This window comes from Meles meles, chromosome 8 (assembly GCF_922984935.1).
Source record: "Meles meles chromosome 8, mMelMel3.1 paternal haplotype, whole genome shotgun sequence".
Taxonomy (NCBI): Eukaryota; Metazoa; Chordata; class Mammalia; order Carnivora; family Mustelidae; genus Meles; species Meles meles.
In genome coordinates, this window is record NC_060073.1 from 47,343,016 (window position 1) to 47,370,392 (window position 27,377).

Below are 27,377 nucleotides of genomic sequence, written 5' to 3' on the forward strand. Positions count from 1 at the left end.
AAGTAAACACTTACTACTGATAAAAAATTAAAAAATGAAAATAAATAGCAAATGAACTGGGTACTATAGTACTATATAGCAAAATAATTCTCACAATTTACTAGTATCTTGAGATGAATAGACTACTACTATATTTCACTTCAGATAGAGATCACTTAATTGGAAAATGGGTAATAGTGCTAAAATGAGGGATAAGTTTGTTAAGAATAAAAACTACTCCATAAAGAAGATATAGTGTTAATCCATTAACTGGTTATAATAGAAAACTACTAACACTTTATTAAATAACATATTTGGGAAACTTACCTGTTACACAAACTGCTATCAGAATTTCTAAGTTGCTGATAAGTATCTGGTGAATTGGGTGCACTGCCCAGAGATCTGTGTAAAATAACACTTGGCTTAGTAAGAAAGTTGGCAGTGTCAGGAAATTCTATGGGTGACCGATTAGTTAGAGAGCCAGCAGACACTGGTCCATGGTTGGGAGAATTCACAGGACTCAGGCTGGGGAAAGCACCTTGAGAAATTAAAAGAGAGGAAAGAGATCAATAAATATGTATGCATGCGTAGGTGTTCACTGTTTCTGTATTTGTAAAGAACATTTTCCTTCTTTAAAGAAAGCAAAGTATTTAGAATTAAATAATAAGAGACATTTCCAGGTGGAGGTATCTTCAAGACGCTGTAGGCACTATTTGTCATCATGAGTGTGAAATAAATACCTTGTGGCAAGGTGGCACAGATATTAATAGTATAACTAAAATGTACAAAGTGTGGCACAAATTTCCCTACTTCACATTGGTCTTTATCCTTCACATTTTATATCCCTAGCGGCTTAATATCCACCTGAAGAAAGTACTGGTACCCAACTTTACTGAAGAACCAAAGTTCTTAAAAGCATTAAGCGGGTTGAGCAATGACAAAATTATAGGTTAACACAATGGCAGATTCCTTTTAAAAATATATCCAAATCATTCCAGCTCATTTATTCACTTAACAAATATTTGAGAGCCTACTGTATGGTAGGAAATGTGCTGGGTTGCACCATGGAGAAAAAGATACCATCCCTACAACTCAACAAACCCAGAGACTAGCGGAGAACACAAACAAGCGCTCAGTGCTAACGACGAAAAACAAAAACAAAAACCAGAGTGCTTCAGAAATACATCTCTAATGCTGCTGATTTGCTCCAAAAACCTTCACTGAGTGCCCTGAACTAAGGTGTAATGGGTATATCTGGAGAAAGGTAGCCAGATTTAAAACTTTATTTGCAAATAAAGATCCAAGTGTGAATCAGAGGGGAAACCAAGTAACACTTACTCAGGAGCTAGGGCATTTTCAGGCATAGTGGTAGGTGTATGCGATGGTTAATTCTATGTGTCACCTGGCTAGGCTGTCTACGGGGTCCAGCTGTTTGGTCAAGCACCAGGCTAGAAGTGGCTGTGAAAGTATCTTCCAGAGGTGATTAACATTTAAATCCATAAATGGAGCAAAGATGATTACCCTACCAAATGTGCGTGTGGCCTCATTGAATTGGATGAAGGCCTTAAAAGACAAGACGGAGATCCTCCAGAGAGGAAGGAACTTGGGCTCCAGACTGCCTTCAGATACAGGACAGCCATATCCCCTCCTCCTGGAATTTCTAGCTGGACAGCCTGCCTTGCAAATCTCAAACATGCCTACCCTCACAATCCTGCAAACCAATTCCTTAAACAATCCCTCCATCTCTCTCTCTCTATAAATGCACACACACACATCCTATTAGTTCTCTAGAGAACCCGAATACAGTGTGTTACTTTATTTAATACAATGTGTTATTTTCATCACCTTGTGAGTTAAGTAGTATTTTCATTCTCACATGTGGGGGGGGGAACTACCCCCCAAAAAATCTAAAAACTTGATTTAGTTAATGTAGTTAAGGCTGGGAGACCATAGTCCTTTAGTCCTTTCTCCAAAGCTGCCACTACGGTTCTACCAGGCTGATTTATGTGGAGGCTCCTATAATTTCATACAGTGTTAGAGCTGAATGGGATTTTTAAAAATCTGGTCAGCCAATTTAATATTTCAGAAGAGGAAACCGAGGACCAGACAAGAAGTGCCTTGCTTGATTAGTTACTAACCAGAAACTAAGGGTCCTTTTTCTTGCCCTCTTTTTCTCTCATTATACTAGTGAGTGTCCAAAATCCTGACAGATGGGCTAAGAAGAAGAAATGGTAACGTAATCTTAGGGTGGAAATTTGACCTGACAGAGAAGAACCTAGCAACCCTTTAAAAAAATGCTTTCTATGATATAGTCATCATTTTAACGTTAAACCTTGTTTAGTGTGAAATAGAACACACATACAGAGGGAATGCTAACCACTCAAGCTAAGATATAAAGCGCTGCCAGAGACCAGAAACCCTGTCTTCCAGCTCCTCTTCTTCTCATTAAAGGAAATCATTATCTTGACTTGCATGGTATTGTTTTTCTTACCTTTCTCTATATTTCTACCATGGAGGTACTCATTTTTTTTTTTCACAATTTAGATTAGCTTTGCTTTTTTTTTTTTTTAACTTTATAAACTGAATTAGATGATGAATATAAATGCTTCTGTGCCTTGCTTACATCTTAAAAAGATACTGCCAGGCAGTTTGGTGTGATTGCAATTCTCTGACCTTCAAGGCTGATAAAATTGTACGCATGAAGATAGCACAATTTTATTTCTCTGTTCAAGTACTGAACTGCCAAATTGTCTTCCAAAGTGGCTGAAGCATTTCACTTTCCCATCAAGGTGTCAGGGTTCCCACTTCGGCACATTTTTACCACTTGCGCCTGTCTGTCTTTAAAGTCACAGGCCTCGCAGTGGGGCTGAGGTCTTGGGTCAGTGTGGTTTTGATGTGCATTTCCCTAATAATGATACTGAACATCTTTTCATGTGGTAGGGGGCCACTGGTGTTATCTCCTCTGGAGAAACAGCTTTTTTAGTGAGGCCCATTGTCTTTTTATTATTGAGTTGTAGGACATCTTTGTATATTCTAGAAAGCAGGCCACTATCAAATACATAATTTGCAAATATTTTCCCCCATCCTGTGTCTTTTCACTTTTCACCTAAAGAGGTGTCTGTAGAAATGCAAAAGTTTTTAACTTTAATGAATTCCAAATGTCAGTTTTTCTCATTCGTGAACAGAGCTTTTGCTGTCATATATTAGAATGCTGTATTCAACACCCCACATCACGAAAATTTTGTCTTCTCCTACTAGTTTTAGGCTTTAACTCTTATAGTTGTATTTATGATGCATTTTTGTTAATTTCTGAGTATGATAACAGGCAGGATTCCAAATTCATTCTTATTCCTGTGTATATCCAGTTGTCTTAACACCATTTGTTAAAAACACTGTTTCTTCCCCACTGAATCATCTTGGCACCCCTGTTGAAAATCAGCTGGCCACGTAAGGATTTATTTCTAGACTCTCAATTCTGTCCCCTTGAGATGGAATATCCTTATGCCAGGACCACCACTCTTGATTATACTGGTATATCGGTAGTAAGTTTTAAATTTCAAAGTGTGAGTCCTCCAATTTCTTCTTTTTTATTAAAAATTGCTTTAGCTATTCTGGGTCGCTTGAATTTCCTTATGAATTTATATTTTTAGATTTTATTTATTTGAGAGAGAGAGAGTACAAGTTGAGGGTGAGGGGCAGAGGGAGAAGAAGCAGACTCCTTGCTGAGTAAGGAGCCTGACACAGGGCTCAAGCCCAGGACTGGAGATCATGACCTGAGCCAAAAGTAAATGCTTAACTGACTGAGCCACCCAGGTGTTCCACCATATGAACTTTATGATCAGCTTGTCAATTTCTGCAAAGAAACCATCTTGGAACTTGATAAAGATGGCATGAAATCTAGAACCATTTGGGGAGTATTGCCATCTTAACAATACTAGGTTTTCTGATCCACAAACACACAGTATTTTTGTATTTAATTAGATCTTTAGTTTCTCTCAACAATGTTTTACAGTTTACAGTGTACAGGTCTTAATGCTATTTTGTTAAATTTGTTTCAAGTATTTTACTCTTTTTTTTTTTTTAAGATTTTATTTATTTGTTTGACAGACAGAGATCACAAGTAGGCAGAGAGGCAGGCAGAGAGAGAGAGAGGAGGAAGCAGGCCTCCCGCTAAGCAGAGAGCCCGATGTGGGACTCGATCCCTGGACCCTGGGAACATGACCTGAGCCAAAAGCAGAGGCTTTAACCCACTGAGCCAGCCAGGTGCCCCAGTATTTTACTCTTTTTAATACTAACTTCACATGGAATTATTTCCTTTATTTCAGTTTGCATTATTCATTGCTAGTATATAGAAATATAGTTGATTTTTGCATTGGGATCCTGTATCCTGCTATACTGATAAACTTATTAGTTTGTAATATTTTAATGAATTTCTTCAGGTTTTATAAATACATGGTATCATCTGCAAATATAGTTTTACCTATTCCTTTTATTCCTTCTTACCTGACTGCTATGGCAAGAACTTCTAATCTAATACTCACTAGAGGTGCCAATTATTTAAGTATTAAAAATATTTTATAATTTCATTTTATAATCTCTAGTTCTTTATATTCTCTCTTTGATGAGACACTGTTGTCATAACTCTTCTTAAATACTGTAAATATTGGTACCCAGGTAGCTCAGTTAAGTGTCTGCCTTCAGCTCAGGTCACCATCCCAGGGTCCTGGGATGGAGCCCCGCATCAGGCTCCCTGCTCAGCGGGGAGTCTGCTTCTCCCTCTCTCTGTCCCTCCACCTCACCCCCAATTTGTGTGCTCTGTCTCTCTTTCTCTCTCAAATAAATAACATTTAAAAAAAAAATTTAGATACAGTTTCCACTAGTACTTTAAACATATTTATAAAGCAGAATTAAAGTCCTTGTCTATTAAGCCTAAATTCCAAGTCCCATCACGGAAATTTTCTGTTGACAAAAATTTGTTTCTTTGTACATCACAAAAATTTCTTAGCATGTTTCATATTTTTTTTGTGGAAACTGGGCATTTTAGGTAATATTTTAACAGTTCAGGTGTTAGATCCATCCCAAACCCAAGGTTTGTTAGTTAGGTTGCTGATTTTTGTTTTCTTGCTTCTATTTATTGAATGGCTTTCCTGGCCTAATTATGTAGATTCCATTTACTCTGACATGTGTAGCCACTGAGGTTTTACTAGCTGATTTGGGGTGTTTTGTTTTGTTTTGTTTTGTTTTTTACCTTTAAGTTCTTGATTTATTTTTTAAGCCTGACTTCCTTTAAGTCACCCATGAGTCAGAACAATTTTGTGGTCAATCAATGAGTCTGAAGTTTTCCTTAAAATGTCTTGCCTAGAGTCAGCTGCCTAGAATTCACCTGTAGAAGGGAATCTGTTGAAAAAGTTACACCTTCAGGGCGCCTGGGTGGCTCAGTGGGTTAAGCCGCTGCCTTCGGCTCAGGTCATGATCTCAGGGTCCTGGGATCGAGTCCCGCGTCGGGCTCTCTGCTCGTCAGGGAGCCTGCTTCCCTCTCTCTCTCTCTGCCTGCCTCTCTATCTACTTGTGATCTCTCTCTGTCAAATAAATAAATAATCTTTAAAAAAAAGAAAAAAAAGAAAAAGTTACACCTTCAAACTTTAGTTTATGACACAGGCTTGGATTTCACATCCTGCTTGTGAGAGGCCTCAGGGTCAGCTCCCTGTGAATGACTGGGGCCTTCTCCGATGCATATGAATAGCCTCGTAGACCCTGGGGAATCTGTCAGACATTCTCAAGTTCCTGCTGGTCATAGAGTAGCATCCAGGATTTCCTTTTAAATTCCGAGGCAGCTCTTGTTGGCCACCACTGAAATCACAGCTTTAGGCGGTCTTGATGTTGCCTGGCATAGGGTTTGGGTTTTTTGTTTGTTTTTTAGAGAGCCGAGCTGAGTCCAAATACCCACAACACCCACGGAATAGAGATTTCCCAGGGAGCTTCAAGTTGGGACAAAGTGTTTACTGTACTCTCAGTGGAGTTCTAGAAGTCTGCTCTCCCTGATGGTAGCAATGCCACCTGCCTTTGCCAACAATTCCACTGACGGAGCTCCCAGATGAAATGTCACAAGACCCACAGTCTTACCCAGGTTCAGCAGTCTCTCTTGTACAGAAGACTTCTAGTTTTTTCCTCGGGCTTTTCTTAATTCCCAATGTTCTGAAATGGCTGAGCTTCCTTTTCTGTCTTCTTGTTTTAGCAGAAGAGCGAGTTTATTATGGAGATCTCTCTGCCGTTCCTGAAGTCAATCACTATACAGGATTTTAATACTTTGAGACTCACTGAGACTTGTTTCACAGTCCAACAAATGGCCTTCTGTCCTCCATCCTGTGCGTATTCTTGGAAAACATATTCATCCTGTGATGGCTGACGTGGTGTTTTGCAGTCAGGTGGGTCATGTCATTTGCTCTAATCTTCCATATATCTATACTAATATTTTGGTCTGCTTATTCTACTAAAGAGAATGGGGAGTTAAAAATCTCCAAATATTAATATGGATTGTCTATCTCTCCCTTTAGTTCTGTTAATTTTTAGCTCATGTATATTACAGCTATGGGATCAGACCTCCCTGCATCCTCATACTTACAGTGTGCATCTTGTTCAGAGCATACCCTTGAGTCTTGTGTTGTTAACTGCCTGACAACCTTTTTTTTTTTTTTTAGATTTTATTTATTTATTTGATGGACAGAGAACACAATTAGGCACAGAGGCAGGCAGAGAGAGAGGAAGGGAAGCAGGCTCCCTGCTGAGCAGAGAGCCCGATGCAGGGCTGGATCCCAGGACCCTGGGATCATGACCTGAGCTGAAGGCAGAGACTTTAAACCACTGAGCCACCCAGGCGCCCCAACCTTTGTCTTTTATAACCAGAGTGTATTTTCAGTTTTTTATTGAAAACTGGATATTTTAAAAATATGCTTAACACCGGCAGATCCCTGCCTCTTCCCCCCTCCCCCACAAACTGTTAAGTTTGTGTGATACAGTTTTCAATCTAGTTGTTTCTCCTTTACGTCTTTTATCTTTTCTTAGATTCTTTTGGATTATTTTTTTTTTGTTTTTTAAAAAAAGAAAAACATGCCTCCTATATTCATTTTTTACTTACACCTTATTCATTATGTTCAGTTAGCCAACATTCAATACATCGTTAGTTTTTGATGTAGTGTTTAACGATTCATTAATGTTGCATATAACACCCAGTACCTTTTTCTGTCATTCTTTTAATTGCCACTCTGGATACTACAATGTGCATCTTTGAAGTTTTACTTTCTTTCCAATTTATACTTTTTACTGCTTTTACAAGTTTAAATCCATTTCCCCCTCTTTCACCCTTTATATGCCATTGTTACCACATATTTGACTCCTTCATATATTATGTACGCTACAAGGAAGTTATTGTGTTTTTTAATCAATATTTACCCAAATGTTTAGGCTTAAGAGGGCTTTTCATTCATTGCAGCCATTATATGCTGTAATCAGGGTCATTTTCCTCCTACCTAAGCTACTCCCTTTGCTGAATCTTAGTAGTACGGGTCTACCAGCAATAAATTCTATCAGCTTTTGTCTGTATGAAAAAATATTTCACTTTTATTTTTAAAAGGTATTTTCAAAGGGTAAAGAATTCCAGGTTGGCCTTGTTTGTTTTTTCAATACTTTAAATATGTCATTCTACTGTCTTTTGAGTTCACACCCGCTGTTGTAAAATCTGTCAATATTACTGTTGTTCCCTGGAAAATAACCTTTTCTATCTGGTTGCTTTTGAGATTTTTTCCTTGTTGTGTTATAATTCAGAGGTTTGGCTGAAATTCCAATCTATGATTTTCCTTATCTTCTTAGGGCTCAGGGAGTTTTAGGAATTCTTAATTCCTCTATTATTTTGGAAACTTATTCTGCCCTATTGTCTCTCTCCTCCTCTTTGGGACGTCGTTTATACATATATTATACTGTTAATTTGGCCCAGTATGTCTCTTAAGTGTTGTTCTGTTACTTAGGCTCATATATGGTAAAGACTATTACCATCTTCTGTTATGTTAATAACCTCTTTATCTCTGATAACTTTCTCTCTTAGAAGTCTGCCTAGGCTGAAATTAATACAGCTTCATGGGCTTTCTTTTCATTAGGGTTAGCATGGTCTATTTTTCTCCATCCATTACTTTTAATCTTTATGTGTCTTTATTTTTAAAGTGGATTTCTTTCCTCCTTTTCAGAGATCTGAGTTTCTAATCTGTATTATTCTTCTCTTTAAACAGTTTCTTTTAATATTTGTTTGTCAGGTCTACTGGCAATAAATTCCCTCAATTTTTGTCTGAGGAAGCCTTGCAAAGGGTACAGAATTCTAGGTTGGTGTTGTCTCCCCCTCCCTAATACTTACAATGTCTCACTCCATTTGAATGGTTTATGAAGGTAAGTTTGATATAATAATTACTTTTGTTCCTTTATAGTAAGTTGCTTCCCCCCACCCGCCAGCTTCTTTAAGGATTTTTTTATCTTTGATTTTCTGTAATTTGAAAACAATATACCAGGTATTATTCTTTTGATATTTATCCTGTTTGGTGTTCCGTGCGGTTCCTGGATCTATAGTTTGGTATCTGATATTAATTTGAGAAAATTCTCAATAATTACTGTCTCAAATATTTATTCTGTTCCTTCTTGTTTTCTTTTTCTGGTATTCCTTCTGTAGTTGTCCACAGTCCTTGGATATTCTGTTCTATTTTTCAGTCTTTGTTTTTTAGTTTTGAAGATTTCTGTTGACATATCCTCAAGCTCAGAGATTCTTTCTTCAGCTGTGTCCAGCCTGCTCATGAGCCCACTGAAGGCATTCTTTATTTCTGCGATAGTGTTTTTGATTATGAGTATTCATTTTTGTTTTATTATTTTAGGATTTCCACCTCTCTGCTTACATTGCCCATCCATTCTTGCATATTATCTACTTAACCCAACAGAGCCCTTGCCATATTTATCATACTTAAGTTCCCAGTCTGACAATTCCAACATCCCTATCTGATTCTGATTGTTTGCTCTATCCAAATTGTCAGTTTTTTACCTTTTGGTATGCCTTGCAATTTTTTCCTGATAGCCAGACATGATGTACCAGGTAAAAGAAACGGCTGTAAATAGGCCTTTAGTAATGGTGTGAGGTGTGAGGGGAGAAGTGTACGTCCTGTGATTAGATCTCAAGTCTTTCAGTGAGATTGTGCACAGGACTACGAACTTCACAAGTGTTTCTCAGGTCAGTTTTTGGTTTCTTTTTGTTTTGTTTTGTTCTGTTTTGCCTTTGTTTTGCCACCTTTGGTGGGAGAATGACTAGAGCTAACCAAGTTGAGTATTTCCCTTCCCCCAGGTTAGTTAGGCTCTGATAAATCTTTAGCCCATAAGGTTCTGGTTAACTAGTTTCTCCTGAGGGCAGCCTTGTTAAGAAGAGGAAAGTGCTCTGGTATATTTAAGCATGGTTCCTTTTCTTTGCCCCCTGATGAAAGCATTTTTTCCACTATTTCTTTCTTACCTTTTTTTTTTTAAGATTTTATTTATTTATTTATTTGACAGACAGAGATCACAAGTAGGCAGAGAGGCAGGCAGAGAGAGAGGGGGAAGCAGGCTCCCAGTGAAGCAGAGAACCCGATGCAGGGCTCGATCCCAGGACCCTGAGATCATGACCTGAGTCAAAGGCAAAGGCTTAACCCACTGAGCCACCCAGACGCCCCTGTGCTATTTCTGAGGAAATCTGTCAAGCTCCCAGAGGTGAATCTCACAAACTTGGGGGTGGGGAAGCTCCTTATGACTGGGTCTCCCTGGGCTTTTTAATTCTCAGAGTTATCCTCCAGCAATTTGCCAACTACAGTTCAGGCTTCCCTACCCCAGCACTGATTCTAGGCAGTGGCTCCGAGTTTCCCCTTGTGCATCTCTGCTCCAGAAAGTCATTACTTCCTGTATTTGCCTGTGGCTCCATTTTTGGTGGGACCACTTACCCTGTGTCCTCATCTCTCTCACAGATTCTAGAAGAGTTGATTTTTTAGTCTGTTCAGCTTTTTACTTGTTAGGGTAGAATGATGGCTTCTGGGCTCCTTAACATGCAGAACCAGAAGCCATAAGTATTATCTATATATTTTTTCCCCTCTCTTTGTTTCAGTTTGGATATTTTCTATTTTTCTGTCTTCAAGTACACTACCCTTTTCTGTCGTGTCCAATCTGTTCTTAAACCACCCTAGAAGCTTTTAATTTGATCAACCGCATTTCTCAGTTCTAGTCCTTTTCCATGTGTTCCAGTTCTATGTTAAAATTATCCAATCATTTTTGTCCATCTCTCCTTCTATTTCTTTTAAAACATCATTATTTTAAAGACTTATTAAATCTGACATCAATATTGTACATGGTCTCCTTCCAGTGTCGGCTTTTCTTATCAATAACAGATTCCTGCCTCTTCATGTTTTATTGTTTTTTGCTGTATGCCAAACGCTATGTATAAAAGAATTTTGTAACTGTACGTATATTCCATTGCCCCTAATGCCAGACATAATGTACTTTAAAAGTAGGTATCAGTGTTGTTCTGTCATTGCTATGTTGTAGTTGTATCTTTCATCTAAAATATTTTGAAGTGTTCTATAATCTTTTGAATTAAAGAAAATTCCTTAATCAGTAGGGGTGGTGAAATGGGTGAAGCAAGTCAAAAGGAACAAATTTATAGTTATAAAATAAATAAATCAGGGGGATGTAATGTATGACATGATGACTACAGTTAATAATACTGGACTGTATATTTGAAAAGTGCTAATAGAGCAGATCTTAGTTATCACAGGAAAAAAAACCGTGACTATGTATGGTGACAGATGTTAACTAGACTCACCGGAGTGATCATTTGGCAATACACACAAATATCAAATCACTGTTGTACACTGAAACTAACATACTGTTATATGTCAATTATACCTTAAATAAATAAATAAATAAATACATGGGAAAAATTCTATTAGAATGACTTACTAGGATATCATCAGGTTTTTTCCACTCTCACAGCAAGATTTTTCTCTCTCTCTGTAATTGCCACACTGCAAAAGAATACCCTTGCCATAGAATTTTCCCTTGTTCTGGATACGTGAATCTGGATCTTCAATTTGGTAAAGTAGTTGTGTATTTTATTCCTGAATCCCTAGTGCCTAACCAAATGCCTGGTACATAGTGGATGTTCATAAAGCGTTATGAAAGAATGAGCAAATATTCAACTAACAGTCAATCCAGATCATTTAGTCATGTTAATTTACAACGCATAAAATGGTATTCGAAATTAGCTCTAAATGTATAATGAAAAAATTGTGCACTACCATACACTTTGAGACCTCCCCCATTTAAATCATAAAGAATGGTTTCTTACCAGCTCTTCTTAGACCTATATGGTGAGTTAGGGATACAGAAGATGACCTTTGCTTCGGGACTGGCAGTAGATTTGAACAGAAAGGCCCATTTAGATAGGATCCTTGACTAAAAGGGAAATAGAACAGATTAAGAATTAATTTTAAAGCTATGGGAAATTTCCTCTTTTTTATTCATGATCTTCAGTTCAACTAGGAATCATCTGCTTCTACAATCAGAGTTTAGACATCTATCTAGTGCTTAAAGCCTAAAGCAGGGGCCAGAAATGCTTTCTGTAAAGGACCAAGTAGTAGAAACTTTCAGCTTTGCACTTACTCGACCCTGCCATTGTAGCATAAAAGCAGTCACAAAATATTAATAAACAAGTAAATATGATTGTGTTTCAATATAATTTCATTTAAAAATAAAAACCAGTAATGGACCACATTAGGCCCGAAAGCTGTAATTTGCTAAACCTTGGTACAAAGCAGGTTATCAACACCACCTGGAGGACTTCTTAGACTACAGATTGCTAGTGCTACCCCCAGAATTTCTGGTTCAGTAGGTCTGGGGCAGGGCCAGTAATCTGCATTTCTAATAAGTTCTTAGGTGATGCTAACATTGGGGGGTCCAGAGACCTCACTGAGAATCACTGACCTAATACATACTGTTTTCACTATTTCCTGCTCCCTCTCTTCACAACTATTGATTATCCATTAACTCTGCCATTTCCTATAACTGAAATATTTATTGTAGGTTTTAGAGCTCTTACGAAGAAATTAAACACAGGTAGGCAATCACACACTACAGCAATGTGATACGTAAAATGCAATTTAAGATTATATATTTGGGAGCTTTCCAGGACCAAGCATGTAGCAAGTACACCATAAATTTTACTTTTTCTTCAATATTCACTAGGCTGTTTTCTTCTGATGACTCCTCATGTGGGCACTTTGCCATAGGCTCAAGGATAAATCCAGATTCTCCACCTTTCACGATTTTTTAGTGGAGGCTAATATCTCAATAAGCTTTTCTCCAACTGCTTCATCTTTTCTGTACTTCCATACCCCATGACTCAAGGAAAGCCTATTTTCTCTGTGACCTAAAAGGTTTTTGTTCATGTCTCTATTACATTTACACATAGTGTATTATAATTTCACTGCTTACAATAATTTTTCCTCATTATTTTGTCATTTTCTTTGGGGCTTTAACACATCTCTCTAAATTCCTGGTGGAAATAGCATAGTGCCTGACAGAGATGTTCAACAGATACTTATGGAATAAGCAAATGATCTTCTCTTTAGGTTCCTAGTCTCAATTTCCTACAGAACAAATCATTTTTGCTCCCCAAATTTGGGTGAGTGGGCTCTTTTTCTTTCATTAACTCTTGCTTTGAGGGTCTCCTTGGACCTTTTTCTAGAAACGTGGTTTGTTCTATTAACCCTATGGGAGCAAAAAATTCTGTATTACAAAAAGAGAAGGCATATAAAACCAGTTAGCAACCCTTAAAACTTCCTTCTTGACACTAACAAAAACTGTAACAGCAGCACTATTTCAAGTATCTATTGTGTACCATTCATTGTTTTAGGTTAGTTTACATACTTTTATCTTTTTTTGTCTATTTAACAGATAAGGCTTCAAGAGGCTAAGCGATATCTCCCCTTTCACACAGCTGAAATTCATAGCGGCAGAGCTAAAATTCAACCTCTAATTTCTTTTCACCCTAACAGGAGAAAGCATTTACTTTCTACGTATTTTTAAAAGGCCTTGCCCGCACCTTCCACGAAACAATTCTGATTCTAGCTCTGTGTTTCTCCATCTGTAAAATTAGAGATTTAGAGGTAGGGACTTTTTTTTTTTTTTTTTTTTGGTATGAGAGGTAGAATTTACTGATTCATCAGTTGCATGTAACACCCAGTGCTCCCCTAATGCCCATCACCCAGTTACCCCATCCCCTCATCCACCTTCCCTCCAAGATGTAAGAAGTTTTCAATTAGCCATAATCATGCCTCGGATAAACCTCATTGGCTACAATACTGCCACTATGCAAAGCCTGAGGTAAGAACTTTTAACATCTAACTTTTAGAGTCTATCATATTTTTTTCTCAAGCCAGTAGTAATGATAATTTGGTGATGTCACAAAAAGAGGCAATATGCAAGTAATACTACCCAATAAACTCATGTCTCTGCTCAAGCTCAGTCATTCTTTGTATCAGAGTACTCCCTGCTCACATGTGAAGGCGGGGGAAGACTAGGAAGGCACAATAAGAATACCACTCAGGGGTATACTCAAACATAAATCTGTGTACTCTAAGTTTACTCCCTGATTAATATTCAAAACAGGGATAGGACTTCTCCTTTTCAAAACAAACCCACTGCATTGCTCCAGTCTCCTACTTTGATTCAAGCTTTTCTAATAATTAAATATACATACATTCAGTTAGCTGTTGAGAATTGAAAGATACAGGTCAAATTACAGGTTTTCAGCTGAGTTGTAGAATGGTCTCATTAATTCCTGGCCTACAACCAGATAAATGTACACTCTAATGAGATTATATAAAACAACACTGACGAAAGCAGAGGACAAAAAGGACAGGAGTCTCAAGGTTTATTAATAGTTCGTAAGAGGATGACTGAAGTCAGATTTGGGAATCATCACAAGAGACTGTCAAAAGTTATGGTCACAGAGTTAAGCCATGTGTTAAGAGTCTGACTTTTAGACAACCAACACAAATGACCTTGATACGGTTTGGATCATCGTGTGTGGTTGTGGGCATGTGCGAGAAGCTGTACAAACGTGTTGGCTATCTGATCCCTAGATTCACAGAGCTATTCTCTTGAGAAACTGAGTGAGATGACACCATTAGCCCTCTTGAATCTCAGCAGTCCAGGCACTGGTATCAATCTCTAGTAAATTATGAGACACAGAATTGAGAAGCTGGTTCCCTAGTACATTATTTAGGGAACATAGTTCCTAACAAATTTTTAGACTGAATTACAGAGCAGTTATGGAGATGAAGGATGAACCGAGGAACAGGTTAAAGGCAAGTCTCTTCAGTGTAGAGGTGAAAAGCCTATACAGGTGAAAGCCTAGGCAGTTTTGGAAAATGACGACTTGCCTATTTTTCCCCAGGGAAAGTCTGTTCCAAAGAAGTGAGCTTTGAGCTCTAAATACGTGCTCTGTTTGTCCATGGGGAGGGATGGGTCCCAGCAGTCAGTCCCAGGATACAAGTTTAGCCATTTTTTAACCATAGCTACTAACCCTGAAAATTCAGAGATGGGTAATTCAATTGTCAGCTAACCCAAGAAAGCATTATCCCACATTTCCTGGAACTTCTTCACCAGAGAACCTTCATCTGAAACGTCAGCAAAAAGCATCCACTATCATAATCCAATTTGGACACCATACTCCCTGCAGGACATTTGTTCAGCAGCTGTTTATCCTCAAAGATCCATTTTAATGCAATCAAACTCATCACAGTCATCGAGCAGGCCTCAGAAGAGCAGTAATGACTAACACAGGGTAGAAAGTCAAAGTGCCATAAAAGAGGCAAAGAAAAGGTGTTAGGGAGATTCAGAGGTGAAACAGATCACTTCTCCTTGGAAACCAAGGGAGGAGGAAAGCAGGGTGTTAGTCTTAAAGTGAGAAGACCTAGTCCAGGGAGAGAGAACAACTATGATGACGGCGGTGGGGGGCTCAGGGGTGTGGGGGGGAGACGGGACGCATAGAAGTAGATAAATAGAGGGAACAGCAAATAGTTACACTTGACTGGAGTTTCAGATAAATAGGGAAAGACTGATGTATTTTGTTGTTGTAAAGTAATGGCCCTCTTTACTAAAATTTCAAATTCTGTACGAGATGAATAGTGATTAAACTCTTCAGGTAGGTAATACTTTGGCTGTTCAAATAGTGTAACTCTTTTTCCTTGTGGTTTTTCTTCCTTTAGATTCCTTTTATCATAGCTATCATAAGATTTATAACACTTGGCTTTTTTCTCCAGACAAAGCTTGAAGAAAAGCAAGATTAAATCCTATATCACTCTTCACTCAAACAAGGTGGGCTGGAAACTATAATTCAGCTTAATTTTCAAATGAGTTAAACTAAAAACGAAATTATCAGAAAAAGTTCAAGGAAGCGTTCAACTCATGTCACTAGTGTTTTCACCTAGAGAGCTTTCCAAGTTATTTTTTCTGTTCTCGTTCTTTGCAAGACTGCTCATGTCTTCTAGTTTGTTTAATCATTCCAAGTAACGGTGCAGCTTTGTCAGGAGGGAGTAACAGGGTTTCAACCCCCAGGCCAGGAATTTAGGTAATATTCTAGAGGCATTGGTAAAGGGTCCAAAAACTTATTGACTAGAAACACTGTGTAATCAAGGTTTTGTTCAAGGAAGATTTGTGGTGGGAGGGTAGGAGATGGATCAGGCGGTGAAGGATACGAGAAATGGAGAGGCCAATGAAGAGGAAAGTAGCCCAGGTGAGGAGTAAAGAAAGCATGAAACAGTGTCAGCAAAGTGATAAAGGAGAAGAGGGAGCAGAGAGGAAACGAGACGCAGACACAGTCCCGACAACTGGTACCTATAGGATAAGATAACAGGACGCAAGGTTAACACCAAGTTTTCTAGCTAAATCCATTTTTTTAAGCAACCACAAAACTAGAGGGTAGCACCAATGTGACAGAAAATAAGGGCAGAAAAACAGTAACATGAAAAAGCGCCTGGAGGGATGAGAAATTTAGTTTCGGTCAGAGCTTCAGGGACTGAGAGGTTCAAAACTGGAACCATGTTGAAAGCACAATCAGGTTTATTCAAATCACAGTCAGAGAAGCTATCATCAGAATCCAGGGCTGCCTTCAAATCAAGATGCAAAAATGCAGGACACGTGACCTCCGTTTTGGGGTACTCTGATAAAGTCAAGATGAATGCCTCATGATTCCAGATTCACAAGTCTCTCTGGCTAAAGCTACTAAAGCCTAAAGGTTCCTGCACCAAACACTACCATACGTGAAAGATCTGCAGCTGTGCTGTCTAATGTGGTTGCCATACAGATCTATATGACAGTCATATGCAGCCCTTTGTATTTTAGTTAAATTAATTAAATCAAATTTAAACTTGGTTCCTTAAACATACCAGACACCCTTCAAGTCATCAATAGCCACATGTAGCGAGGGGCTACCATATTGGACAGTGCAGATAAAAAACATTCCCATCGTCACAGAAATTTCTGTTGGACGGCACTGATCTAGAAACTTGAGTTTCAAAAGGAATAGTGGTTGTAAATGCTTCATACACTCCTTACCCAAAGTACACTTAGAAACTTATTACTGAGAAGCTACAGCTTCTAAAAGAGTTACTTCTGCCTTACCTCTTTCAAGGAGATGTTGCATAATACCAGGAATTACTTTATTCTCCAAATTTCTAAATCTTTTGAGGCATAGGACTTCGTTTTAATGAGAGCTAAGTAATTATATCAAATCTGCAAACAATTTACTTTAAATGAACATTCCTCAGAGTTAATTTTCTTTGGACCATGGTTCTATTTTAACATCAATCATCTGAAACCAGCAGGATAAAAATGACCTTTACTCACTGTATCAAGTGTTTCTTTAACTTCAAGTGTACTGCTTTTACATCAGTGTGATTTTTGAAAGATTAAAAAGCAATCATTTTCATCATTCTTTTTTAAACCAAACAGTATTCTCAAGATGATACTTCCTATGGTTAAGAAATACATCATATTTTCAGTTCCTATCATTGCTGACTTCCCCATATCCTGCTTCCATTAAAAAACAAAAAAACCAAAAAGCCCCCCAAAACCCAAAACTGTCATGTTTAGGTTCTCGGCAAGCTCTGCATTTCCTGGAACTATACTTTTTATACATCAATCTGTTCCTATTTTATATACCATTTCACTCAATTTTTATTTTATTAAAAAAATTATTCATCTACTTGAATATATTATAAAAATTTCAAATTAAAAAATCACACAAGAATCTGGAACATTATAATTATTTGATCCTATTTCCTATATAAACCTTAATACAACTTTTAACAGACAAATCCATATGATCCAATCCTGCCATCTGCTGTTTCAAATGTGCAACTACACAGCTCGAGCTCACGAAGTACACACATGCCCAGTAACAATAGTGGTTTAACAGAAAGTTTAAACTACTTCCAAGTCTGTTAACATAGTGACAAAGAGAAGTTCGTAATGCACACAGGAGATCACTATTTTCTTGGCTATTAAAAAACAAAGCACTGAATCCTTTGTGATGAGGGTATATTTCAGAAAATTTCAGGCCCTGCATTTTCCCAGTTACTGGTACCTTTCATGTGCAGGATTAGCACGGGTCAGTTCCAAGGTTATCCTCAAGTGACTACAGAATGTATGAGTAGTCTTAGTCCTCCAGCAAGAACAGGGTTTGGAAGAGTTTTGCTGCCTTGGAAGATGAGCCCTGAGAACGCTGCTCCTCCTCTAACTAGTCAGTAACTCTGTTAACCTATCTTCAGACACTGTGCACTAGATGGGTGTGATTGCCTCCATAATGGCCACTGATACTAATTTTAAAGCTTTCTCATTGCCCTGTCCTAGATTGACCCTAGCTTCCTTAAACTGCCTCCCTGACTTCTTCTTAAGGCCTCAGCATGCCTTGTATCCAATGTATCTCACTTTCCGGAGAAGGCAAATTAGCTTCCTTTTAAGAATCAGTTTCTCTATCATGCTTTATTACGACCCTCGCTGTCCTAATGTTTAAAATACTTCAACTTGTTCCTTTCTGCTTTTAGTTATTTCAGACTTCATTCAACAGAGACAAAATGGATGTATTTGACACAAGTTTCTTTAAAAGACTGGGAACTTTACCTTGAAGTGCCGAAGTCTTGGTGTGGCCTCTTGCCATTACTGCGTTCCCACCTTGAAGAAGGCTGTTCTGCGGGAGGCAGACCTGAGGTTGCAGAGCTCCTCCTCAGCTGTGGAGCTGGTAAACTATTCCTACTGTTTAGTCCCTGTTGAATAATTTAACAATGGTTCAGATATGGGGTGCATGTATTTGTAAAGATGACATGTAAAAATATCAATACAAAGTCTATCTTTAACATGTACAGGAGAAATAGAACATTTTACTCTGAAAATATGTCAAATTTACTCCAAATTTCACATTCTACACTGTTGTTCTATTTAGTGTTCCTCCCACCAAAAAATGATTTCTGAACTCCCTACAATTTAACAAGATCTTTATCCTTTTACTTTACTCCCTCATTTCATGAGAAATAATTACATGACAATTTCAAAGGCAAATATGAAAGATTTACCCTGAAAAACAACTGCAGAGTTCAAGCTTAGAGCCAGGGACTATAAGACCCATATTAAACCTTTTTAATTTTCAGTATAAGGCTAATGTACATAGAGTTAACCTGGAGAAACTCAAAGATTCAGAGCTATCTTTTCAATTAGCAATTAAACTCAGAACACCATTAGCATTAATATTTTACCTTAATTTTTAAAAATATTCTAAACTGGTCCAAATATTCGATTAACCAATGTATTCTTCTTTTATTTTTTTAACCACTGAATAGGTGTTTTACTGAGATTTACATAAAACAATCTTTACTTCTTCTGAATTTCCCCCACTAGCAAATACTGAAACCACGTCAGAGATAAATATCTCCTATGTTTAAGTTTCCCAAGCATGTCGATTTTATAATGGTTCATAGTGAGTTAGACTCACAGTGAAAACATCCTTTGTGGAACATAATCCTTTCTGGCTATAATTTAGGTCCATACAGTCTCTTAGTTCTTAACACATATATAAGACATTTGCATTAAATTATCGTTTATGACTCCCCTTTCCTTACTAATTATCTTTTCATAAATGGCTATTGTTCTTTTCTGGAGTAGTATCAGGCCTTTTCTACTCTTTTCCAAAAGCAGAGACAGATTCAATGTGAAATTCAAGAAAGAAGTTTAAAGAACACAAAGAAAAGAAGTAAGGGTTACTTCCTGGTTCTTATAGGACAACTCCTATCAGTAGATTCCAGTACCAAAAACAAGCCTGATTAACTAGAATGTTCAGGAAATGAGGCACTTAGGCATCCTGTTTCATTGATATTGTTTAAAATGTTTCTAAAATTCTAAAAGTGTACCAGTACACTTTTTTTAAACACCGTAAACATAGTGACAAACATAATATTGGTAACAGTAAGATTTTTCTGATTAAGATTTTTAAGAATTACTATTTTTTGTTGGGTCAAGTATACTGCACTTGGAAAGAGAAAAAACCACTATTCAAAACATCAAATGTCAATAGAAAATACAAAGAACAGCTTACCAAGTGAAAACTAACTCAGGAATATATTAACATTATTTTATTGATGAATTTATTACTGTCACTTTTAGATACTTGTGATTAACCTATTTCTCACATGCAGAGCGCTAAAAAGAATGCCTTGTAACTAAGTGCCGTTGTTAATTGGATTTTGAATAAGGCAAGTGCTCCTGTATATATTTCTTATAAATAAAAGCATCACATAATCACCTGTCGTCTAGATTTGTGATCAGTAATTATCAAACTTTAGCCCTAACTGGACTTAATTTTTCAACATTTCTACATCCTAATGCTGAGAACTAACACAATGAAATTAACTGATCAAAATCCTTTCAAAATGATATTTAACTTTTTTAAAGTTCTATATACATTATTACAATGAACAAAATTAGCTGATTTGAATTTTATCTTCTCTTGATTAGTTTCTTTACCTGTAGAATAGATAAATCTAGTATAATCTTTAAAATGTTTTTATTAAGTTTATGATTTTAGTTATTGATAAAGATACTGATTAGTCAAATAAAGCAATTTTAATTGCACTCTGAACAAGCATAATGTAAACCTACTTAGAATAGTATTTATTATTTCTTAAAGAAAATCCTGTTTTGAAGCACTGATATTTAAAAAAAAATTAACCCCATATTTAATGATGGAAAAATCAATGTCTATTAGGCTAGACCAATCTCTAGTGCATGTAAAGGGGGCAAAACAGAGACCAAAAAAAAAAAGTGAAAATTTAAAATAATGCTATGTAATTCATAAAACAAATATTATAACGATCAATTCCTTATGGTTCAATAAGAATATTCCTGGATTCAAAATCATACAACAGATTAATGACATGACAGGACCACCAGTTTGTTACACAAGCCTGTACTTAAATTTGTGTTGTTTGTATTTAAAAACAATAACAACAACGATAAATAGCTGTACTGATGAAGTTTTAACTGCTGGTTATAGCAAAGTTACTTAGAATAAAAGCTGAACACTCATTTAGAATGATTTGAGATTTACAACCACCCCCAAAGTCCCAAGCAGCTCAATATACTGTACAAAAAAGCTGATCCTTGAAACTATATTTTATCTCAGCTATAAAGGTGCAGTTTTCATTTGAAAATACTAAACGTGGTAATTAGGACTGGCTGATTACTGGATCTTGACCTTGTAAAGTTTTCGTTCTCCTTTCTCAGTTGGGTCCTCTATTTCTGAGCAGGGGTAAAATCCAGGAAATGGTGTGAGAGGATTAATCTTTGGCCTGCAGGAACCTGAGAAAGCACCCATCAAGCTACTGATGCTCCGCAGGGAGGAGATCACTTGTGGGGGAAGGGTGGGATCGACCAGAAGATCTGACACCATATTGCGAGCCTCATTTAGCACGGAAAGATCAACTCCACTTCCACCTCCAGAATTCTAGGAAAGAAAAGAAAAAAGTAGTATTGCAGATTTGTATGAAAACGCTCTAACATTTAAACACTGTACACAGATTTAAAATATATGTACGTATACAAGGTACATCTACAGCGGTTCTTTCAGGTAACCTTACACACCTTACACACTTCAGAGGCAGCCGAGTGTAGGTAAGGACAAGGCTCTGGTGCAAAGACATCAGCATCTGAAATCTACACTTTAATCCTAATTCTGTGATTTTGAGCAAGTTGTTTAACATCTGAACCTTTTAGTTTCTTTACCGTAAAATGGAGATTACAACCACTACCTCATTAAGGGCTGACATGAGACTAGTCTGAGAATACATGTAAAACACATGAGGGAATATACTTAAAGTGCAATAAATCACAGCATAACCATCGATACTATGGAAAATAAGAAGATAAAAATACAGGAAAAAAGGTGTCAGAGTTTGAAGGAGATAGTGATTAACTTTGAACTGAATGGTCACCAACAACTTCATGCAAGGGTTAACGTCACACTTGGCCTTAAAGAGTGGACAGGAAAGATTTTTTTTTTTTTTAAGATTTTATTTATTTATTTGACAGACAGAAATCACAAGTAGGCAGAGAAACAGGCAGAGAGAGAGGAGGAAGCAGGCTCTCCGCTGAGCAGGGAGCCCGATGCGGGGCTTGATCCCAGAACCCTGGGATCATGACCTGAGCCAAAGGCAGAGGCTTTAACCCACTGAGCCACCCAGGTGCCCCAGGAAAGATATTTTTTAAATTTAGAATAAATATTTCATTGATGTATACATATGGTATGATTTTTACTTCTTGAAATACATATATATGATGTTCAACTCAATTGAAATTGAGCACATGGATAATCAACAGTGAATTAAATGTAACTTTTGTTGCTTTTATTGTACCTTAAACTTACATTTGAGTTATCTAAAATTCTTAATTATCGAATGTATTTAATGAATTCACCATATAACTGCTTATTAAGTATTCTCAACACATTTCAGAACTAAGAAATGTTATGAAAGTTAGAACAATAATTAGCTAAATAATGTCTTTGCTCTTTGGGGATTCTTGCAAAGTATTATTTTGTCTTAGCTTTTATTTGAAAACATTCCCTATTACTAGAGGATAGCCCAGCTGTTGCGAATCTTTATAAATACTTCCCTATATACGTCACTACAGATAATTAAGCATACTTCAGACAAATAGCTTCCCATAAAACTGAAGTTACAATTTGTTCATTACTATAAAACTGCCCTCCTGTATGTTGGTTAAGTCTTACCTCCACAAATTGTACTATAATAGCCTCTGTTTTCCCACCTCCAAATGAGAAATCTGTTGATATTTAAGCTGGTGTTCCTCTACAGATCATGTGTCATTTCTCTCTGTTGCTTTCAAGTTATTTTCTTTGGTCTTTAGTTTTCAAATGTTTAAATATGACATGGCTTGCAGATTTATTAGGGGTTTTCATATTTGGGATTCACTCAGCTTCTCAAATTTGTAGGTTTTTTTTTTTTTTTTTTTTTTTGCAAAATTTGGGGATGTTTTCAGCCACTGTTTTTTCAAATAATCTTTTAAACTCACTCTCTCCTTCTCAGACACTGAAACGAATTTTGGATCTTTTGTTATTGTCCAATCATCCCTGTTATATTGTTTCCGTCTATTTCCTCTCTGTTGTTCAAATCAGGTAAATTCTGTTGCTCTATCCTCAACCTCAAAAATTCCATCCTCTGTCATCTCCATTCTCCTAAGCCCATTCAAATTTTTCATTTCCGTTACTGTATTTTTGAGTTCCAAAGTTTTCATTTCTTTTTTATAACTTCTACAGATCTACCTCAGAGATGTTGCAGGTTTGGTTCCAGACCATTGCAAAAGAGGAAACAGCTCAATAAAGTGAGTCAAATAAATTCTCTGGTCTCCTAGTGCATATAAAAGTTATGTTTACAATATACTGTAGTCTATTATGTGTGCAATGGCATTATGTCTAAAAAAACAATGTACATACCTAAATCTTTTTTTAAGATTTTATTTATTTATTTGACAGAGAGACACAGCGAGAGAGGGAACACAAGCAGGGGAGCGGGAGAGGGAGAAGCAAGCCTCCCGCAGAGCAGGGAGCCCCTCCGGGATCATGACCTGAGCCGAAGGCAGCAGATTAACAACTGAGCCATCCAGGTGCCCCAACATACCCTAATTTAAAAATACTTCATTTAGCCACCGGGGTGGCTCAGTTAAGTATCTGACTCTTGATTTCAGCTCAGGTCATGATCTCAGGGTTGTGAGATCAAGCCCCATGTCAGGCTGCACACCCACTGTGGAGCCTGCTTAGGAATCTCTCTCTCTCTCTCTCTGCCCTTCCCCTCCACACTCTCCCTGCCTCTAAAAAATACTTTATTGCTAAAAAATGCTAACGATCATCTGAGTTTTCAATAAGTCATCTTTTTGCTAGTGGAAGGTCTCAAATGTGATGCTGATGGCTGCAGACTGATCCAATCAAGGTGGTGGTTGCTAAGGGTTGGGGCGGCTGTGGCAATTTCTTAAAATAAATGAAGTTAGCTGCATTCGGCTGACTCTTCCTTTCAGAGTTTCTCTGTTGCTTGTGATGCTGTCTGATAGCATTGTACCCACAGGAGAACTTCTTTTAAACTTGAATTCAATCTTCTCAAAACCTGCGATTGCTTTATCAAGTTTATATTATATCCTAAATCCTTTGTCGTCGTTTCAACAGTCCTCACAGCATCTTCGGGAGCAGATTCTATCTCCTGAAACCACTTTCCTTTGCTCCTTCGTAAGAAGCAACTCCTCATACGTTCAGGTTTTACCACGAGATGGCAGCCATTCAGTCATCCTCAGGCTCCACTTCTAAGTGTACTTCTCCTGCTGTTTCTCCCACACGTGTAGTTAGTTACCGTCTTCCCTTAAATCTTGAGCCCTTCAAAGTCATCCACAAAGGTGGGAATCAACTTCTTCCAAACTCTGTTAAGGCTGGTATTTTGACCTCTTGAATTGTGAATCCTTTTCAGAAGGTTTTCAATTTTCTTTGCCCAGATCTGACCGAGGAATCACTATCTGGGGCAGGAACAGCCTTACAAAATGTATTTCTTAAATAATAAGACTTGGAAGTCGAAATTATTCCTTGCTCCATGGGCTGCAGAATGGATGCTAACAGGCACGAAAATATTAATCTTGTTGTACATCTCCATCAGAGTTCTTGGGTGATCAGGTGCATTGTCAATGAGCAGTAATATCTGAATCTTTTTTTTTTCCTGAGGAGGTCTCGAAGGTGAACTTAAAATGTTCAGTAAACCGTTGAAAACAGATGTGCTTTGTTGTTCCATTTACAGAGCACAGAATACATTTAACATAATTCTTAAGGACCCTAGGATTTTCAGAACAGTAAATGAGCACTGGCTTCAATGTCAAGTTACCAGCTGCATTAGCCCCAGTGAGAAAACTCAGTCTAACCTTTGAAGCCAGGCATTGACTTCTCCTTTCTGCAATGGAAGTTCTGGGTGCCATCTTCTCCCAATAGAAGGCTGCCTTACATACACTGAAAATCTGTTGTTCCGTGTAACCACCTTCAGTAAGTATCTTAGCTTAGATCTTCTGGATAGCTTGCTGCAGTTTCTACATCAGCACTCATTTGCGCTTTGATGTTTTGGAGATGGCTTCCTTCCTTAAACCTCATGAACCCACCTCTGCTGGCTTCAGACTACTTCTGCAGCTTCCTCGCCTCTCTCAGCCTTCATAGGATTGGAGAGAGTTAGGACCATGCTCTAGATCAGGCTTTGGCTGAAAGGAATGTTGTGGCTGGTTCGATCCTCTATCCAGAACATTATAACTTTCTCCCTATCAGCAAAGCAGCCACCTCACTTTCTTATCATTCACCTGCTCACTGAAATAGCACTTTTACATTTCCTTCAAGAACTTTTCCTTTGGGGGCACCTGGGTGGCTCAATGGGTTAAAGCCTCTGTCTTCAGCTCAGGTTATGATCCCAGGATCCTGGGATCAAGCCCCATATCAGGCTCTTTGCTCAGCAGGAAGCCTGCTTCCTCCTCTCTCTCTCTCTCTCTCTCTCTGCCTACTTGTATCTCTGTGAAATAAATAAATAAAATCTTTTTAAAAATAGTAATTAGAAGTAAATTAGAAATTAATCACAACACTGGGGCACCTGGGTGGCTCAGTCATTAAGCGTCTGCCTTCAGCTCAGGTTATGATCCTAGGGTCCTGGGAATGAACCCTGTATTGGGCTCCCTGCTCAGTGGGAATCCTGCTTCTCCCTCTCCCACTCCCCCTGCTAGTATTCCCTCTCTCACTGTCAAATAAATAAATAAATAAATCTTTAAAAAAAAAAAAAAAGAACTTTTCCTTTGCATTCACAACTTCAGTGTCTGATGCAAGAGGCCTAGCTTTTGACCTATCTTAGCTTTTGAGGCACCCTCCTCTCAAGGCTTAATCATTTCTAGCTTTTCATTTAAAGTAAGAGACATGATGATAAAAGAAATAAAAGAAATCTCACTTGACCACTAAGAGGGCCTTGAAGGGTTATTAACTGACCGAATTTCAATATTGTTCTATCTTGGGAAATAAGGAGGCCCAAAGAGAAGGGAGAGAGATGGGGGAACAGCTGGTCAGTGGAGCAGCCATAACATACAATATTTATTAAGTTAACCATCTTTTATGAGCATGACTCATGGCACCCCAGAACAATTACAACAGTAACATCCAAGATCACTGATCACAGATCACCATAACAAGTGTAATAATGAAAAAGTTTGAAATATTTTAACACTTACCAAAATGTGTCTGAGAAACATGAAGTGAGCAAATGCTGTTCTTAAAACAGTAAAAACAGACTTGCTTGATGCAGGTTTGCTACAAACCCTTAATTTGTTAAAAACAAAACAAAACAAAAGCCACCACAGCATCTGTGAGGTGCAATAAAAGGGGAGAAGTGCCTGTTTTTTGGTTATTGTTGAGATTTTCTATTTTGTTTCCTTGTTATATGCTTGATAGAACATTTTTATGATGGCTGCATTAGAATTTCTTGTCGGGGGCACCAGGATAGCTCAGTTGCTTAAGCATCCAACTCTTGATTTCAGCTCAGGTCATGATCTCAGAGCCCCCTATCAGCCTCCCTGCTCAGTGGGGAGACTGCCTGTCCCTCTCCCTCTGTTCCTCCCTCTGCTCATGCTCTCTCTCTAAAATAAAGAAATAAAATCTTAAGAAAAAATTTGTCAGATAATTTCAAATCTGATTTATCTTGATGTTAAGCATTGACTGTTTTTTTCCTCATTCAAGTTGTGATTTTCCTGGTTCTTGGTATGAAAAGTGGTTTCATTTCTTTTATCATCGGCATTTTAGCTATTACCCTAGAAGACTCTGAGTCCTATTTAAATGTTTTGTATGGGGAGGTGGTCTTTCTGTTTAGATTTAGTACACAGGTCCTGGTCTACTTTTTCAGGCTGTGGTTCTAATGACAATTTAGCTTTCTGGGCATCTACAGTGGTATTTCAGTCTGCCTGATTGTTTTCTGGTGCCACTAGGATTCCCACTGGTCCTTTCTGGTACTTCCGTGGGTGAGCAGATGGGAGGAGGAAGGAGAATTTCCTCACTGAGCCACCTGGTACCTCTCGGTGGGGCAAGAGAGTCTCCAGGCCACGGGCACAAAGAGCACCTTCAGGACTAGACACATGTCATGGCTGTATCCCCAGTCTCTGGGTAAAGGGGGACTCCTGCTCAGTAGGGAATGAGAATCCCTCCCTTGACCTCTTATTGTCAGTGCAGCTCCTGATCAGTTTCCCCCTGCTAGAGCAACTAGACTCACTTGGTGTTACTGGCAGGACTCTCATTTTATCTTGGGGAAGGAATGAGCCCACGTGAGTCACCTTCTGCTGGGTCACCTCTTGCTGTTAGGCAAGGGTTGTAAGAAACCCCATCACTGCAGTTTTTATTACTGGGGTCCCTAACTCCTCCACCCTCCTCTTTCCATTTTTCAGTATTCTCCTGAAATTCAGCTGCCTCTTATTATTTCCAGAATTGATAGTTACACTTAGTGGAGAGGAGCAGGGAGAATTAAAGCTGACGATACAGGCAGAGCAAACAGTGCAGTGTATGGTACAGAGAGGTAAAGTACAGTAAGAGTACTATTATTAACATTATGGGAAGTGATGAAACAAAAATACAGATAAAGTGGCATCAGAGTTCAAAGAAGATACACAAGCTTTAATCCAAATGGTTAAAAGAAACTTTATGGAAGGGGTAGCATTTGAGCTGAGATATTAATTTG

General features: G+C 37.9%; 1 protein-coding gene and 1 pseudogene across 1 annotated transcript in view; both read right to left on the reverse strand.

Annotated features, from left to right (window-relative positions):
* The window catches only part of PDE3B (phosphodiesterase 3B), a 182,449-nt gene that overhangs the window by 35,601 nt on the left and 119,471 nt on the right, over window positions 1-27,377 (reverse strand). The window contains exons 3-6 of the mRNA XM_046015530.1: window positions 20,837-21,085; window positions 18,214-18,356; window positions 11,375-11,481; window positions 307-517 (exon numbers count right to left, since the gene is read on the reverse strand). Of these exons, the coding sequence (XP_045871486.1) occupies window positions 307-517; window positions 11,375-11,481; window positions 18,214-18,356; window positions 20,837-21,085 (710 nt within the window). The remainder of the gene's footprint in view (window positions 1-306; window positions 518-11,374; window positions 11,482-18,213; window positions 18,357-20,836; window positions 21,086-27,377) is intronic.
* On the reverse strand, window positions 13,325-13,406 carry LOC123950121 (annotated as a pseudogene).